This window comes from Aquarana catesbeiana, linkage group LG09, assembly GCF_042186555.1.
Source record: "Aquarana catesbeiana isolate 2022-GZ linkage group LG09, ASM4218655v1, whole genome shotgun sequence".
Classification (NCBI taxonomy): Eukaryota; Metazoa; Chordata; class Amphibia; order Anura; family Ranidae; genus Aquarana; species Aquarana catesbeiana.
The window spans coordinates 9,846,097-9,863,596 of NC_133332.1; the positions used below are offsets into that span (position 1 = coordinate 9,846,097).

At 40.6% G+C, this 17,500-nt stretch overlaps 1 protein-coding gene across 2 annotated transcripts in view; it reads right to left on the reverse strand.

Annotated features, from left to right (window-relative positions):
- Positions 1–17,500, reverse strand: part of LOC141107404 (protocadherin-11 X-linked-like) — a 1,915,236-nt gene that overhangs the window by 1,575,454 nt on the left and 322,282 nt on the right. For both annotated transcript variants that reach the window (XM_073598111.1, XM_073598112.1), the window contains exon 3: positions 15,488–17,500. This exon is cut by the window's right edge and continues 474 nt beyond it. In XM_073598111.1, coding sequence (XP_073454212.1) covers positions 15,488–17,500 — 2,013 coding nt within the window. The remainder of the gene's footprint in view (positions 1–15,487) is intronic.

Genomic DNA, 17,500 nt, shown 5'->3' on the forward strand with positions numbered 1-17,500 from the left:
ATATATATATATATATATATATATATATATATATATGTATATATATATTAACAAATAAATACGACCATAATTAAAGCCCTCCACGCAAAACTGTGAGATTCATCCTAATATATTTTTTTTGGATACCTTTGGAGAAAACCATTTGAATTCCAAGATTCCAGGGCATTCATATGCTGAGACAAAAGAGTTAAAACAAATAAATAAATATATAACATAAAATTAGGCCTGGGCGACAAGGCAGTAAAAACTGATGGGTGACATGTGGTGCCCATGCACCGTAATATTCTAATGGGGCACTACGTCATGCTCGCCCAGACAACAGAAAGTGCTGCACTGCATCAAAAAAAAAAAAAAAAGAAAAAAGAAATGACTTAATGTTTTAAATCTAATTGTAGGAGAAGAAGGGGGTTGGAGCAAGATTAAAATAAGTTGCTTCCCTGGGTGAAGGTCCACTATAACCCCTTCACACCTAAGGGTAAAACAAATCTCAATGCCTAAGCCCAATTTTGCACCTTTGACATGTGTTAGTAAAACCACTTGGATCACAACCGTACTTTGTGCATCCGAGTGGATTACACCTCGTTTTTTTTTTTAGGACAAATTGGGCTTTTATTTGGTGGTAAATAGTAATGGATATCTCCTGATTTTCTTTTTTATTATCAAAGCAAATCTGGCCCAAAATAGTAAAAAAAAAAATAAACATTTTTTTTTTATTTAACTGTTTATTTCTTGCTACTACCATGACCTTTCACCGAAAAACAATGCAAAATAAATTTTCCTGCTCCTGACGATCGGAGCGATACCACATATGTGGATGTTAGTTGTTGTTTGTACCTGTAGTACAGCCCAGAAACAAGAGTGCAAATATTGCTTTTTTTTAATCCCTTCTAAAACACACTGATACTAAAAAAAAAAATGCTGTCCAAAAAATACTGACCCTGACCTTGATCTTTGACCCTGACTTTGACCCAAACACTACTGGCACTGACCTAGATCAAACCTTGATCTAGGTATTTTTTTTTTTTATTATTATTATTATTATTATTATTTTTTCTGCACACACTTTTTGTAGACAAAAAGTTTGGTCCCAAACTATCCCCTGAGGAAGCCATCACTGGCGAAACATGTTGGGACTTAACATCTATTTGTGACCACCTTCTTTTATTGGGACAGCAGCGACCCTGTACATTTTTTTTTTTTTTTTTTACTTTTTTGCTTCCTCCCCAATGTTATATCTGATTATAGCTGCTGCTTAGTTTTATATACTTATTATCTTGAGTGCTGGATAAGTGACCCTGTTTTCTTCTACGTCTTGACACTGTACATGTATTATGTATATCCTCCACAACAGTTTTGATTGGATTTTCAGAATTTTCTGCTTTTCTCTCCTTTTTGTACCAAAAAAGAAATTATTTTATATAAACTTTATATGTATCAATTATTCCAAGCAACACAATAATCCCAATCCTCCTCCTTTACGACACACACTTTTTGTTTTCTGTATCTGCAAGGACAGAGAATGATACAATGTATCTCTCTCCTCCATTCACAGAGACAGAAAAATGGGGGGGGGTCCTTCACAGTGACTGATTACTGTGATAGCCAATCAGAGGCTATGACATCGATCAGGTGATCCAGAATCGGTAGGGGCGGAACCAAGGAACTGTGCTCAGAGGTGGGTAGGGGGCGGAACCAAGGAACGGTGCTCAGAGGTGGGTAGGGGCGGAACCAAGGAAGGGTGCTCAGAGGTGGGTATGGGGTGGAACCAAGGTAGGGTGCTCAGAGGTGGGTAGGGGGTGGAACCAAGAAAGGGTGCTCAGAGGTGGGTAGGGGGTGGAACCAAGGAACTGTGCTCAGACATGGGTAGGGGGCGGAACCAAGGAACGGTGCTCAGAGGTGGATAGGGGGCGGAACCAAGGAACTGTGCTCAGAGGTGGGTAAGGGGCGGAACCAAGGAACGGTGCTCAGAGGTGGGTAAGGGGCGGAACCAAGGAAGGGTGCTCAGAGGTGGGTATGGGGTGGAACCAAGGAAGGGTGCTCAGAGGTGGGTAGGGGGTGGAACCAAGGAAGGGTGCTCAGAGGTGGGTAGGGGGTGGAACGAAGGAAGGGTGCTCAGAGGTGGGTAGGGGCGGAAACAAGGAAGGGTGCTCAGAGGTGGGTATGGGGTGGAACCAAGGAAGGGTGCTCAGAGGTGGGTAGGGGGTGGAACCAAGGAAGGGTGCTCAGAGGTGGGTAGGGGGTGGAACGAAGGAAGGGTGCTCAGAGGTGGGTAGGGGGTGGAACCAAGAAACGGTGCTCAGAGGTGGGTAGGGGGTGGAGACAAAGGGCATGACCCAGAAGAAGGAAATACCTGCACCTATTCTCTGAGAAAAAAAGCCCTGGTTACAAAGCAGAAGGCTGGGTTCACAGTTATGCGGATTGGATGAGGGTTTCCCGGCATCCAATTTGCATGACAGGAGAGAGTGACCGGGTCTCAATTGCGGCTGCGGAGTGCACAGCAGAAGAGTCCTATGCATCTTTGACTCTGTTTCAGGTCCGCATTCAGCCGAAAATTTGGACCTAATTTGGACCTGAAACAGTGAACGGAGCCGCGCCGCACACTGTGTGAACCCAGCCTAAGGGAGTTTCATGGTGTTATTTCATTGGGCTGCTATTCAAAATAATGGCAACGCAATGCATTACTCTACAGTATTCATGTTGCTTTGACTTGTGGTGACGTGTGGTAAAATGCATATTTTACATTGACGCGAGAACTGGCCCTTCGTGTAAACCAGATAGAATACCTGGTGCTGGGAGGAACGTTCGCTTAAAATCAGCTGGTCTGCCTCATATAAACTTTTGGTAACATGTTTGCAGGTTTATTCTTAGCCCCGCCCACTCCAAAGCCTCCATAGAAGTCTATGGCAAAGCTCACTTGAAGCCGCCCCACCGAAGCCTCATCAAAGCCCCACAAAGCCTCATCAAAGCCCCACAAAGCCTCACCAAAGGCTCATCAAAGCCCCGCCAAAGGCTCATCGAAGCCCCCACCAAAGCCTCATCGAAGCCTCATCGAAGCACCAAGCAAAAACAAGGTGTAAACATGACTGTAAGCTAACCATTTTATTTAGGGCTAGTTTACACCTGCTTCAAAACAAGGCTTCGGACAGGCTTTGTTAAAGCAATCTGAACGTCCAGTCAAAGCTCCTGTCACTAAATAAAATGGTTAGCTTACAGTCCTGTTTACACCTTGCTTTTGCTTGGTGCTTCGATGAGGCTTCAGTGACGCTTTTGTCGAACTTTGGTGGAGCTTTGGTGAAGCATCGGTGGGGCTTTGGTGAGGCATCGGTGAGGCTTTGTGGGGCTTCGGTGGAGCTTTGATGGGGCTTCGATGAGGCATTGGTGAGGCTTCATTGGGGCTTTGGTGGGGCTTTAAGCGAGCTTTGCCATAGACTTCTATGGAGGCTTTGAATACTCTTTGAAGCACCACTAAAGCGACGTGGGGTGTAATTTCTGAAGAGGGGCTGAAGCAAAGCAAAAGCAAGGTGTAAGCAGGACTGTAAGCTAACCATTTTATTTAGTGACAGGAGCTTTGACTGGACGTCCAGAGTGCTTTAACAAAGCCTTGTTTTGAAGGAAGTGTAAACTAGCCCTAAATAAAATGGTTAGCTTACAGTCATATTTACACCTTGTTTTTGCTTGGTGCTTCGATGAGGCTTCGATGAGGCTTTGGTGGGGCTTCGATGAGCCTTTGGTGGGGCTTTGGTGGGGCTTTGTGGGGCTTTGATGAGGCTTCGATGAGGCTTCGGTGGGGAGGCTTCAAGTGAGCTTTGCCATAGACTTCTATGGAGGCTTTGAAGAAGCTTGGTGCTTCAATGGGGCTTTGGTGGGGCTTAGTGGGGATTTGATGAGGTTTTGGTGGGACTTCAGGCGAGCTTTGCCATTGACTTCTATGGAAGCTTTGAAGACGTTTTGAAGCACCACTAAAGCTACATGGGGTATAATTTTTGAAGTGCAGCCCAAGCAAAGCAAAGCAAAGCAAAGCAAAAGCAAGGTGTAAACAGGACTGAAAGCTAACTGTTTTATTTAGTGAAAGGAGCTTTGACTGGCGTTCAGAGAGCTTTAACAATGTGTGTCAGAAGCCATCTTTTGAAGCAAAGTGTAAACTAGCCCTTAGGGCTCACTTACACTTGCTTCAGCTTCAACACACAATAACGGCCAGTTTACACTTGCTTCAAAACAAGGCTTCGGACAAGCTTTGTTAAAGCTCTCTGAACGCCAGTCAAAGCCCCTGTCAATAAATAAAATGGTTAGCTTACAGTCCTGTTTACACCTTGCTTTTGCTTTGCTTCGGCTGTGCTTCAAAAATGATACCCCATGTAGCTTTAGTGGTGCTTCAAAACGTCTTCAAAGCTTCCATAGAAGTCTATGGCAAAGATCGCCTGAAGCCCCACCGAAACCTCATCGAAGCCCCACGAAGCCTCACCAAAGATTAATTGAAGCCCCAAGCATCTTCAAAGCCTCCATAGAAGTCTATGGCAAAGCCCGCTTGAGGCCCCACTGAAGCCTCACAAAGCCTCATCGAAGCCCCTGTCACTAAATAAAATGGTTAGCTTGCAGTCCTGTTCACACCTTGCTTTTGCTTTGCTTCTCCTGCGCTTCAAAAATTATACCCCATGCTGCTTTAGTGGTGGTTCAAAACGTCTTCAAAGCCTCCATAGAAGTCTATGGCAAAGCTCACTTGAAGCCCCACCGAAACCTCATCGAAGCCCCCTCACGAAGCCTCACCAAAGCCTCATTGAAACCTCAACCAAAGCACCAAGCAAAAGCAAGGTGTAAACAGGACTGTGAGCTAACCGTTTTATTTAATGACAGGAGCTTTGACTGGCGTTCAGAGAGCTTTACCAAAGCTTGTCCGAAGCCATGATTTGAAGCAAAGTGTAAACTAGCCGTTAATGTGTGTTGAAGCCGAAGCAAGTGCAAATGAGGCCTTACATTCCCGCCTGTGGCATGTGCCGAAAATGTAACTGTTTTTTGAAACGGTTAAATCTCTGGGTTTACTTCCACTTTAAGCAGCACACAGCCTATGAAATCCAATTAGTAAAGGTGTGATTAGTAATTAAAAAAGTAATTCATTCTGCCGGCATGATACAATGTAAACAAGAAATTATAATTATTACATTTGATCAAATATTACATTTGTATTCTTTTTTTTATTTTTACTTCTGTTGCGAAATGTATCAGACTTATTTCCTTTTTTTTTTCCTCGGTTCACATCTGTGCAATGATGTAATGCTGTGTATAGGGCAGTCCATTCGTTTCAATAGGCTTCCCTACCGGCAAGCAATATAGGGAATGAAATCACGATGCGCCGGACCGCATTGGTGCTTTGGCACTATGGAGTTTGGCATGCGGGAAAAAAACGCAAGGCTGCTGATGTGCAATTAAGAATTAAAGGTAACCCTGCGCAACTACTAAAGTGAAGCACGTTTCTCTGCGCGTCGGGAAAGCGCATGATTTTGTGTGCGTGGGCAAGCGCAGTTCGCCTTCCCTCCTGTAGATGGCTCTGTGCCGTTATTACATGAGAAGTGGAGTCTTATAAGAGCATTGATCCCTTATGCAGCGTGCACACAGTCGGACTTTTCGACCAGACTTGTCCGACGGACGCCGAGGGACCAAATCCGGCGGACAATCCGATCGTGTGTGGGCTTCACCGGACCTTCAGCGGACTTTTCCAGTCGCAAATCTGACGGACTTTAGATTTGGAACATGCTTCAAATCTTTACGTCGTAACTCCGCCGGACCCAGAAATCTGCTAGTCTGTATGCTAGTCCAACTGACTAAAACCGACGCTAGGGCAGCTATTGGCTACTGGCTATCAACTTCCTTATTTTAGTCCGGTGTACGTCATCACGTACGAATCCGTCGGACTTTGGTGTGATCGTGTGTAGGCAAGTCCGTTCGTTAAAAAGTCCGTCAAAAGTCTGTCGGACCAGTCTGGTCGAAAAGTCCACCCGTGTGTGTACGCGGCCTTAGAGATTTCATACACTTCCTTAACCACTTCAGCCCCCGGAAGATTTGGCTGCTCGATGACCGGGCCATTTTTTGCGATTCGGCACTGCGTCGCTTTAACTGACAATTGTGCGGTCGTGCGATGCTGTAACCAAACAAAATTGACGTCCTTTTTCTTTCCCCCACAAATAGAGCTTTTTTTTTGGCGGTATTTGATCATCTCTGCTTTTTTTTTTTTTGCGCTATAAACAAAAAAGTAGCCGCAATTTTGAAAAAAAAAAAACAATATTTTGTACTTTTTGCTATAATAAATATCTCCAATTTTTTTTTAAAAAAAGCTAATTTTTTTCCTCATTTTAGGCCGATATGTATTCTTCTACATATTTTTGGTAATAAAAATCGCGATAAGCGTATATCGATTGGTTTGCGCAAAAGTTATAGCATCTACAAAATAGGGCGAGACCGCGGACCACGAGCATTGGCACCCCCGCAATGCAGCGGGCACGCGTGCGTGCCAGCTATCCCGCTTAAAGGACCCGACGTACAGCTACGACGGTTCGCGGGATCGTGCCGACCTGCCGCCGTATAATGACGGCGGCTAGTCGGCAAGTGGTCAAAGAAGTACGGGGAAGGCTCGTTTTGCGGTACTTCTCCTGTAGATCCCAGGAATGCAGTTTGTTCTGCACTCCTATGATCCCTTTTCAGCAGACAGCGGGCTGAAGTCACAGAGCTTGGGCAAGATCATGACAATGAATTTGGGATACGCCCACATACCTGGACCAGCTCAGACTCTCAGAGAGCCACTGAGAGCCTGAGCCGGATGCTCCCGCCCTCTCCACAGCTCAGGGCTGTAGTGAGCAAGGGGTGGGGGGCAGAGCAGAGAGCCGGTGACTGACAGTCACCAGCTCTCTGCTCAGGGAGCTCTGAGAACCAAGTGATCAATGGTATTTCAGTGCTCGTTCTCAGTCTTAGAGCCGGCGGGGGACAGATGCAGCACCCACCTAGGTAAGTTTGATTCTGAAAAAAACAAAAACCCCATACATCAGAAGTGGTCTGATTGGACAATGAACTCCAAAGAGACTTTGGTGACCATTATGGTGTGTAGATGGTCAGGGACAAGAACCCATTTGTGAGAGAGAATCCAAAGTGTAGGGAAAGGTTCCTGTAGAGTAGGGACAGCTCAGGACAAGATCCTTGGTCATTGGTGATACTCCAGTGTTGGAAAAATGGAGACATGGCGCCTGTAGGAAGTGGTACTTCAGCCGAAATACCTCTTCTTATGGAAGGCTACCCCTGCTAGCCCAAGCCGTCCTCTGTTAACGTGAATATAGTACTGTAACCTCTCTGCACTGTTCTGCATATATACTGTACAAATATTTATATTTGTGCCAAATACTTTTAGCTTGGGCGTATTGTACAATAGCAAGGACTCATATAGGATATAGTTCTTTATACCCAGGGTCTCCAAACTTTCTAAACAAAGGGCCACTATACTGTGCTCAAGGAGGGCCGGACTGTGGCCAGTTGGAGTAGAAAAGGTCCAGACGTCAGTCAGAATAAACAATGCCCCATCTTTTGTGTCAATAGAGGAATAGCACCCCATCATTGGTGTCATTGGGAGGAATTGTGCCCCTTCATTGGTGTCACTGGAGGGAATTGTCAGGAGTGTGTAATTCTCCTGCTCCTCATTCCAGCATCCTAGTTTTGGCTGTGGCATTCTCCTTGCCTGTCTGTTCACCAGCAAGGTGATTAATGTGGCCAGTCTCTGGGTGGAGACCAAACCTGATTTAAGCCAGCCAAGCCTGCAGTCTCATGCTTGTGATATTGCATTTGTAACATGTGCTCCAAGCTCTCTGTTTGTCTGTCCTGCTTTGCTGCTTGGATTCCAAGTTGACGACCTTGGATTGGATATTGATTACTCTCTGAACTCTTCCTGCCTTTGAACTACGGATTAACCCTGACTACTCTGAACTTTGCCTGCCTTGTACCTGGACTGTCATTGAACCACTCTGCCTGTCTGCCAACCGCAAGTACCTCTTTGCTTTGCTCAGTATGCACCTGCCCCAGCATGACCGGCAGGCACTAAAGCATTGTGTATTAGTCCTGGGTGCAACTGAGTACCGGTGGGCCTGCTTGCCTTATGGAAAAGGGGGTTGCTATAGGTGAAGAACACATAAGCCAGCTATAGTGTCTGACCACCTGTGTTAGGGGTAAGCGTGACAGGAATTATGTAACATTGTTGGAATCAGTGGATCAAAATAGTGCCCCAAGGGCCAGATAAAAGCAAGCAAAGGGCCCCATCTGGCCCTCAGGCCATAGTTTGGAGACCTGTTGCTTTATACGGAGTGTTCGGCTGCTTTCTTCCAACTCATAATACCTACCTTAGGTCCCACCTACATGCACCGCACATTCCCAACACGCAGAGTTCTGAACCTAGCCTTAAACCCAGATAAGCAAATAGTAAATAAAAAAAAAATGCCAGGAGCTTTATAAAGGGTGCCTTAAAATTAGAAGAGGAACTACTTTTTTCTACCAAATGCCGACCCAAACACAACTATTGGAGAAATTCCCAGGCATGAAAATGTAGGAAAAAGACTTTTCTCACTCCCCTTTCTTTCCTTCAATAGGACTATCAATGGCCACCATGAGCATCTAAATTAATCTTCCATTGGGAGTTCACCCTTAAAATACTGCACGGATGGAGCTATACTCCCCAGAGGTATTCCCCAACTGTCTCACCACAATTTTGGAGAGACAGTGGACAATTAGGCTCCATACATCAGATCTAGAAGATTTATCCATTTTTTTGAATTGATATATTTCACGTGATATCTGTAACTCTTATCAACATCCCTCCAGATCCTATACTTGCTCTCCTGTATATAAAGACCAGTCAATGGTTCTCCTATTACTACAGAACTTGACCAATGAGAAACATATGTACGTAACCCATTTTAGAAACCTTAACCCCATCATGTGCAACCTTGGCTCCTACAAATGAATACTCAATACAGATATTGTTGGAAGGCCAAGGACATAGATTTATTGGGCTCAAAACCACGTCTTTAATAAACAACATCTTAATAAACCATAGATTCATCATAACTCAGTGCCAATCACATACCGTGATAAGGAAATTATAACAGTGTCGACACCAGTGTTTCTCTACCTTTTTCAAGTGCGGCACCCTAAAAAAGTGTAAAATCTTGAGGCACCCCAAATGTAGAACCCAAATGGCATCCCAGGGGACCACAGAACTCCAGTTGACAAATACTGGTCTAAACATCTGTCTTCTCCATAAGTTCAAGACATATGGAAGAAAGTAGCCGGCAACTCGATCTTAGACAGTTGATGAGTTTATTATAGCAGGTGAGGTACAAAGTAGTATAGGGGTTTATGTGTTTCGGGGTTGATTAAAGTTCATGTACTACTTTGTACCTCACCTGCTATGATAAACTCATCAACTGCGAAAGATCGAGTTGCCAGCCACTTTTCTCCTTATGTTCTGCATGGGTGTTAGGAAGACACCATAAGCGAGCGCACCAACTGCTCACCACCTTGGGGAACTAGACCAGGTGTCATCTCTTTATACATAATAAGTTCCAGACAGACGTTTAACAAACTAAGCCATTCATAGGGCCTACAGCCCAAATGATTTACAGCTGGCAAGGTAAAAACTGCCAACAAAGCTGTGGAGTTCATAAATTAAGGCAGACGGACGTTGACTTGCTTGTTGGCTGGTCATCTCTAAAAAGCTCAATGACCCCAACCTTTGCCTCTTTGAAAGTCTCGGAAACCTCCATACCCACATTGAACCTTGACCTACCATGACCCCTTTTACTTCACTTTGGCAGCCTATGTTCTGCATGGGTGTTGAGAAAACACCAGAACACCTTAAGCCAGCGCACCAACTGCTCACCTCCTTGGGGAACTAGACCAGGTGTCATCTCTCCATACTCCATACTCCCCATTGAACCTTGTTCTACCGTGACCCCTTTTACTTCACTTGGGCAGCCTGGGGGGGGGGGTTAATTGACCCTTGAGGCCTTTCCACTATAAGGTTGTTTCCAGCAACCAGGACTTCCTCTGCTTATAGTCAAGGGGTCTTCATTCCTAACTCACTCAGGGAGAACCGCTGTAGTTAGAATGCTCCAATATCCATCAGGTCATCAGTATACTCGATGAACAAGCTCAGTGTGAGCCTATCTTTGCCACTATTAACAGTACATGGGAAACGTTCTGGGAAAACTGGTCTTGCTGGTTTTTGGACTCTAGATGTGCCACCTCCTACATATATGTGTAATTCCCACCATTTACTACAACATATTTGCAACATGATAGAAAGCCTGTCACATTCCGCATTCCGCAAGGGTTTTACCCTTTGCCTCTGTACCCCAATATATATATATATCCTTATACAAAATGTATAACACAGGAATAACTTTTTTTTTGTTCTCAAAAAAGCTTTATTGTAGTTTCCCGTTTTTTTTTTTTATTACCATATGCAATTGATGTGCAGCAAACATTACACATTTAGCAGATCGTGGTTCATAGGTATCACCTAACAAGGTCCATTTATTATTATTAATATGGACACAATCTTATGTCATCTACTGGTATCCAGCCTGAGAAAATGTTTTAATTGTATATGAACACATGTGTAACCCAAGAAAAAAAAAATAATTATAATGATAATAATAATAATAATAATAATAATAACATATATATATATATATATATATATATATATATATATATATATATATATATATATATATATTTTTTTTTTTTTATATATATAATTTATAATACTATATGTAATGTATGGTACATAGACGTTGTATCACCTAACAAGGTCCATTTAATACTAATTAATATGGAAACAATCTTATGTCAGCTACAGCAACCCCCCCCCAAAAAAAATTATATATATATATATATATATATATATATATATATATATATATATATATATATATATTTTTATTTTTATTTATTTTTATTTATTTTATTTTTTATATATTTATATAATTATAATAATAATACCATATATATATATATATATATATATATATATATATATATATATATATACACACACACACACACACATATATTTTTAAATTCAGAGATATATATATATATATATATATATATATATATATATATATATATATATATATATATATATATATATATATATATATATATATATATATATATATATATATATATATACATATATATATTCATATATTTTTTAATTCAGTTTATATGTATATATATATATATATATATATATATATATATATATGTATACTGAATTTAAAAATATGTGTATATATATATATATGTATATATGTGTATGTATATATATATATATATATATGTGTATGTATATATATATATATATATATATATATATATATATATATTATACTCTAGTACAAATTAAAAACAACAAAAAAATTCAGGTTTTTAAAATTGGACATGCATGAGAAACAACGCAGAGAAATGTCCCTACACACACAGCAGACCTTCTATCTAATAGGGCCATTAAAGGACAATACAGTCAGAACAAATGATGATTGCATAAAAAAGATTGCAACTCTGCAACAGAGGTTAACACGCTGTAAAAGTAATTCAAGTAGAAGCATCTTAATAATATTGAATATTGTATCACCATCTTTTCTATAGCACCTTTTTGTTTTTTGAGAACTTTAAACTAACTAGGGTACACCCTGCCTAGGGGTTAGATAAGGTGACTTTGTCCTATTAAACGCTCTAAAAATGTTATTCATGGTTGAATAAATGCTTATAGCTTAAGCTGTGTAATTACACTAGTAAATACACCGATTCTTATGTCAGATCAGTAAACCTTGAAGGTATTTTGTAAAGGACACAGTTTCAAGAAATGTAAAGATTTGCAAGACAATGTTAATCTTGCATTTTTTTTTTTTTAACTTATATTCCAATAAATCTGCCGTTGCAAATCCTATAAAAGTAGAAAAACACACATGCATAACTAGAGTAGGTAGATCACTGGAAATAAATCGTATCCATTAAGCATAACCCACAGAGCATATAGTACTACAACAAAGTGAAATAAAGACATAAATACAATTTAAAAATTAAAAAAAAAAAAATACTGCAGTGGTTGCTTCACAAGGTATTAAAAACTTTCATAAATAAATACACAAATAAATACAATTTCAAATATATTAAAATAAAATGTTGCAGTTATTGCTAGACAAGGCCTCAAAAATAAATTCATACATTATTAAAAAAATAAATAAATTAGTAAAAAAAATAAAAATACTGCAGTGGTAGCTCAGCAAGGTGTCAAGAATAAATAAAAATAAATACAATTTCAAATATATTAAAATAAAATATTGCTGTTGTTGCTAGACAAGGCCTCAAAAATAAATTCATACATCATTAAAAAAAAAATAAATACAATATTTAAAAAAAAATAAAAATACTGCAGTGGTAGCTCAGCAAGGTGTCAAGAATAAATAAAAATAAATAAAATAATTACAATTTCAAATATATTAAAATAAAATATTTCTGTTATTGCTAGACAAGGCCTCAAAAATACATTCATACATTATTAAAAATTAAATAAAATATTAAAAAAATAAAAATACTGCAGTGGTAGCTCAGCAAGGTGTCAAGAATAAATAAAAATAAATAAATAAATACAATTTCAAATATATTAAAATAAAATGTTACAGTTATTGCTAGACAAGGCCTCAAAAATAAATTCATACATTATTAAAAAAAAAATAAATACAATATTTAATAAAAATAAAAATACTGCAGAGGTAGCTCAGCTAGGAGTCAAGAATAAATATAAATTATTTATTTATATATATATAATATATATATATATATATATATATATATATATATATATATATATATATATATATATATATATATATATATATGAAAATACACTTAGTTGTTTCCTTTGTAGAACAAAGCATAATAAACCACACAGCGTAGTACTACGACAATGTGAAGTATGGTATTATAAAATAACATACTGCAGTGTTTGCTCAACACAGCCTCAAAAATAAGTAACAATTTAAATAAATAACCAAAAAAACAAATAAATAAACCTTAAAAAAAAAAAATGTTGCAGTTTCAATAAATAAATAAAAAAATATTAAAAAATCAATAAATTAAAATAAATAGATATACATTTTCCACTTTATAGAACAAAGCATAAAAAAAAAAAAAACCACAGAGTGTAGTACTATAACAAAGTTAAGTATGACATCACTAAATGAATAAACAATAATAAAGTGTGGCATTAATAAAGCAATACATTATTTAAATGCTGCAGCGGTTGCTCAACAAGTTGTCAATAAATAAATAAATAAGTAAATAAACAGAAAAAATAAATATATGATTGGGAAAAAAAAAATGTTATCCTTTACAGACCAATGCATTAGCAATATAATATATATATATATATAAATACCGCAGTGATCGCCCACCAAGGTGACAACAACAAAATAAACCCCTGTGTATCTCTGTTAAATCTGCACATCTAAATCTGGGCCTGCCGCTCTGATAAATCTCCCATGCAGAGGGAATTGAAGCTCGCCTGGCTTTCCATGTGAACTTTGCACTCATTTTTCTGCCAAAGAAAGCCTGCCTATTTTGTGAAAGACCTTGAAATACAGCAGAGTCCAGGGAAAGGCTGCCATTCAATTACCATTAAGAAGCACTTATCAGATCCTGCAATAGTTTATTGCTTTGCACCTAGCCTAGTATACACTGCATACAATAGCAAAACAGTTCCATTGTTTCTCCAAACTCCACAAAAAGCCCATCGCAGCGACATTGGAGGAGAGCTGCACTGCCATCTGCAGGAAGAGAGAGCGACTCAAGGAACGCAGCCAACACACAAGTTCCCCAGCCAAGATTCAACCAGTTTGCATTCTAGAAGCAATGAACCAAAAAAAACTCTTATGTTTGCTCCTCGCCTAGGTCAAGTAACTTTTCTCTCTTTTTTTTTTTTCCAAGCATCACTGCTTTTTGAACTCTAAAGGGACATGTATAGGGGCATAAACCGATACACGATTCCAAACATTCCAGCAAAATGTGGACGTTTCACCAAAGCAAGGGCATAACCTTAGCCATAAACGTGCAACTGCTGCGGGGCCCAGCTGGGGTTGCCACCTCATCCCTTTAAAACCGAACACATATTAATTACACGGGTTCTGTGGCTAATTAAGGAGTTAATTAAACTCACTTGGTGCCTTATCTGCTTTAAATTAGCCTCAGAACCCGTGTATTTCATATGTGTTCGGGGTTTAAAGGGATGAGGTGGCAACCCTAGGCCCGGCGGAAGAGAGGGGCAGCACTTGGCTTGCCATCTCAGCCCCTTAAAACCAAACACTTATTATTTACACAGGTTCTGCGACTAATTAAGTAGTTAATCAAACTCACTTGGTGCCTTATCTGCTTTAAATTAGCCTCAGAACCCGTGTAATTTATATGCGTTTGGGGTTTAAAGGGATGAGGTGGCAACCCTAGGCCCAGCGGAAGAGAGGGACAGCACTTTGGTTGCCATCTCAGCCCTTTGAAAACCAAACACTTATTATTTACACAGGTTCTGCGGCTAAGTAAGGAGTTAATCAAACTCACTTGGTGCCTTATCTGCTTTAATTTAGCCTCAGAACCTGGGTAATTCATATGTGTTCGGGGTTTAAAGGGATGAGGTGGCAACCCTGGGCAGTACTGTCTGGTTACATGGTTAATAATACAGGTAACTGTAGCACTTAGAATATAGATCTGGATACATTACACGCATGTACAGTTTGGGTATTTCTAGAGGAATGCTATGAAAGCAAGCAGAGTTCTGAAGACCTTGGAGATGGCAATTAAAGATGGCCGCTTGCTAGGAAGGTCCATCACACATAGTACAAAAAATGGGAATATTCAGATGGGAAGGTCATTGATTGAGCGTACTTTCAGTGAATTGATTTCTGTAGTGTAGTGCTACAGGGGTAGGTTGAGCTTTCCAAACTTGTACCAAACAGATGAAAACGTATTCTTATGCATGGTTAGACAGCCAAAAATGCCATATAAAGGTATTTCAAAGACCACTCAAAATAGATATTTCAGTTTTGGTTGGATACCAGCCTGTTAAATCACCAGCTGAAAGATTAAGCTCTTTTCATACTCAAGAGTTTGTTTCTTCGCCCACTCCCACAAGGTGACAACAATGGTGTCACGTTTACTCGTTGACGATACCGTTTGGCTAAATATAGGAATTTAGGTAGAACTGGGAGTCCTTGTGTAGAAATGTCCCTACTGAATGAGTTTTTAGAAGCCAGCAAGTGATTCAATTGGCCAGAAAACCTCACAGAAACCGAAATATAAGTTTTGAGAAGGGTTGAGGCTTAAATCTGGATAAAGAAACTGAAACAAAAAAAATGAATCTTTAGTGCAAGAATTAACACAATAATGCATTTTAGTTTACCTGTCGTGTGTGGATTGGACCGGGAGCTTTAAAGCCTCCTTGACAGCTGCATTCTGAGACACTGTACGGATCCGAGCTGCTTGAGGAACACTTAGACAATGAGTCACAACCCACCACAAATGTGTTGTCAAGAGGCAGCTCCTGGATGACATGGTGTTTTTTCGGCGGAACCGGCGTCTCGGGCTTGATCTGGAAGGTAGGCTGCGGAGAAGCAGACTTGTAGTGCTTAGCCAAATCTGGGCTGTCTGGCTTGAAGGTCGTCGGAGTGGTGCCCCAATTGTATTTTCCCATAGTCTGTTCTTCTAACTCCACCGGGATGTCCAAGGTGCCGTTGATGTGCTCGTGGGCAGGATCCTCTGTCTTAGTCTCTTCGATGGTAACAAAATTGAGGAGGAGGTTTTTTGGGGAGCGCTTCTTCTTCTTTTTCTTCTTCTTGATCTGGCGGTTTTCTTGGTTTGGGGAGACCCATTCGCCGGTCTGCTTGTTTTTCTGGACCACTTTGTGCCTTGGGGTTTGGCGGCAACGAACCAAAGCAGTGACAAAAATGACCAGAATCACCGTCATCGTGCCTGCAATGATGGCAATGATGATTTTGACGTAGTCGTTGGTTTGTGGCGTTATATCTCCTTCCCCGATATTCTGCCCTACTGGCGTTTCCATGTGTCTCCGCACAAGCTCTTGAATGTAAGATCCATTGGTAATGGTTTCATTGACAAATAAGTGCACCAGAGCTATGGCATGAAAGGGCTCTGGTTTTCCTGAATCGTTGACTTTAATAACAAGCCGATGTAGACCATGGTCCATAGCCAGGATTTTCTCTTTCAAGCTGATGTTGCCACTCCTTTCATCGATTGTAAACAAACCCCTTGGGTTCCCACCAACTATACTGTAGCGTAAATCAGCATTCACCCCTGTGTCATTATCAACAGCAAAAACCCGAGTAACAACAGATCCAGGGTTGGCCGATGAGGGCACTAACTCATATGAATAGTTGGTGGATGGCATGACAAACACAGGCTTATTATCATTGACGTCTTCAACAAAGATGGTCACTTTGACTGTTGAAGATTTTTGGGGAGTGCCCCGGTCAACTGCTTTTACTTGAAAAGTATATGAACCCTGCTGTTCCCTGTCGAACGTGATGTTTGGTTTGATGACGCCTGTGTGGGGGTCGATTATAAAATTATCCCTGGCGTTGACAAGCGACAGACTAAACTCAGCATTCTCCCCAACATCTTCATCTGTTACCGTGATAAGACCAACGGTTCCATAAGTGGGCAAATTCTCTGGAACGTAGAAGTTGTACTCGTTGTGGGTGAAGGAGGGGCTGTTATCATTTTGGTCAAGCACGGATAAGGTCACTGTGGTATTGGTCTGCAAGGACGGTACTCCATTGTCCTTGGCAATAACGGTAAATGTGTATCGGTCTTGTTTTTCTCTATCCAGCTTCCTGACCGCTGTAAGAATCCCCGTCCTCCTGTCAAGGTTGAATATAGATGGAGCATTGGGAGCCAACATGTAACTAAGTTCTGCGTTGCGACCACTGTCTGCATCAGTGGCGCTTATCTTGGTGAGTTCGGTTCCAGGAGGGTTATTTTCGATAAATGATAGCCCGATCACGGGGAGTGTGAAAACTGGAGGATTGTCATTTTCATCTTTTATCTTAATAAGAAGCATGGCAGACTGGTTTAATGGGGGTTTCCCGGAATCGGAGGCAACGATCTTGATAGCGTATTCCCTTGTCATCTCGAAATCCAGAGGGGCCGCGGTCTCCAGCAAGAACTGATTGTCAAACACCGGTTTTAACCTGAATGGGACATCGTGGTCTGTGAAACAGGTCACCTTGCCGTTAAGATCGGCATCCTTGTCTGTAACGGTAATCAAGGCTATTTTTGTATTAATCGGGGCCTTCTCCGATATTTGTACGGTGCCATTCACGGGATTTATTATATACCTTGTATCAATTGATGGGATGTTATCATTGATGTCTGTAATGTTTATGGTAACAGTGGC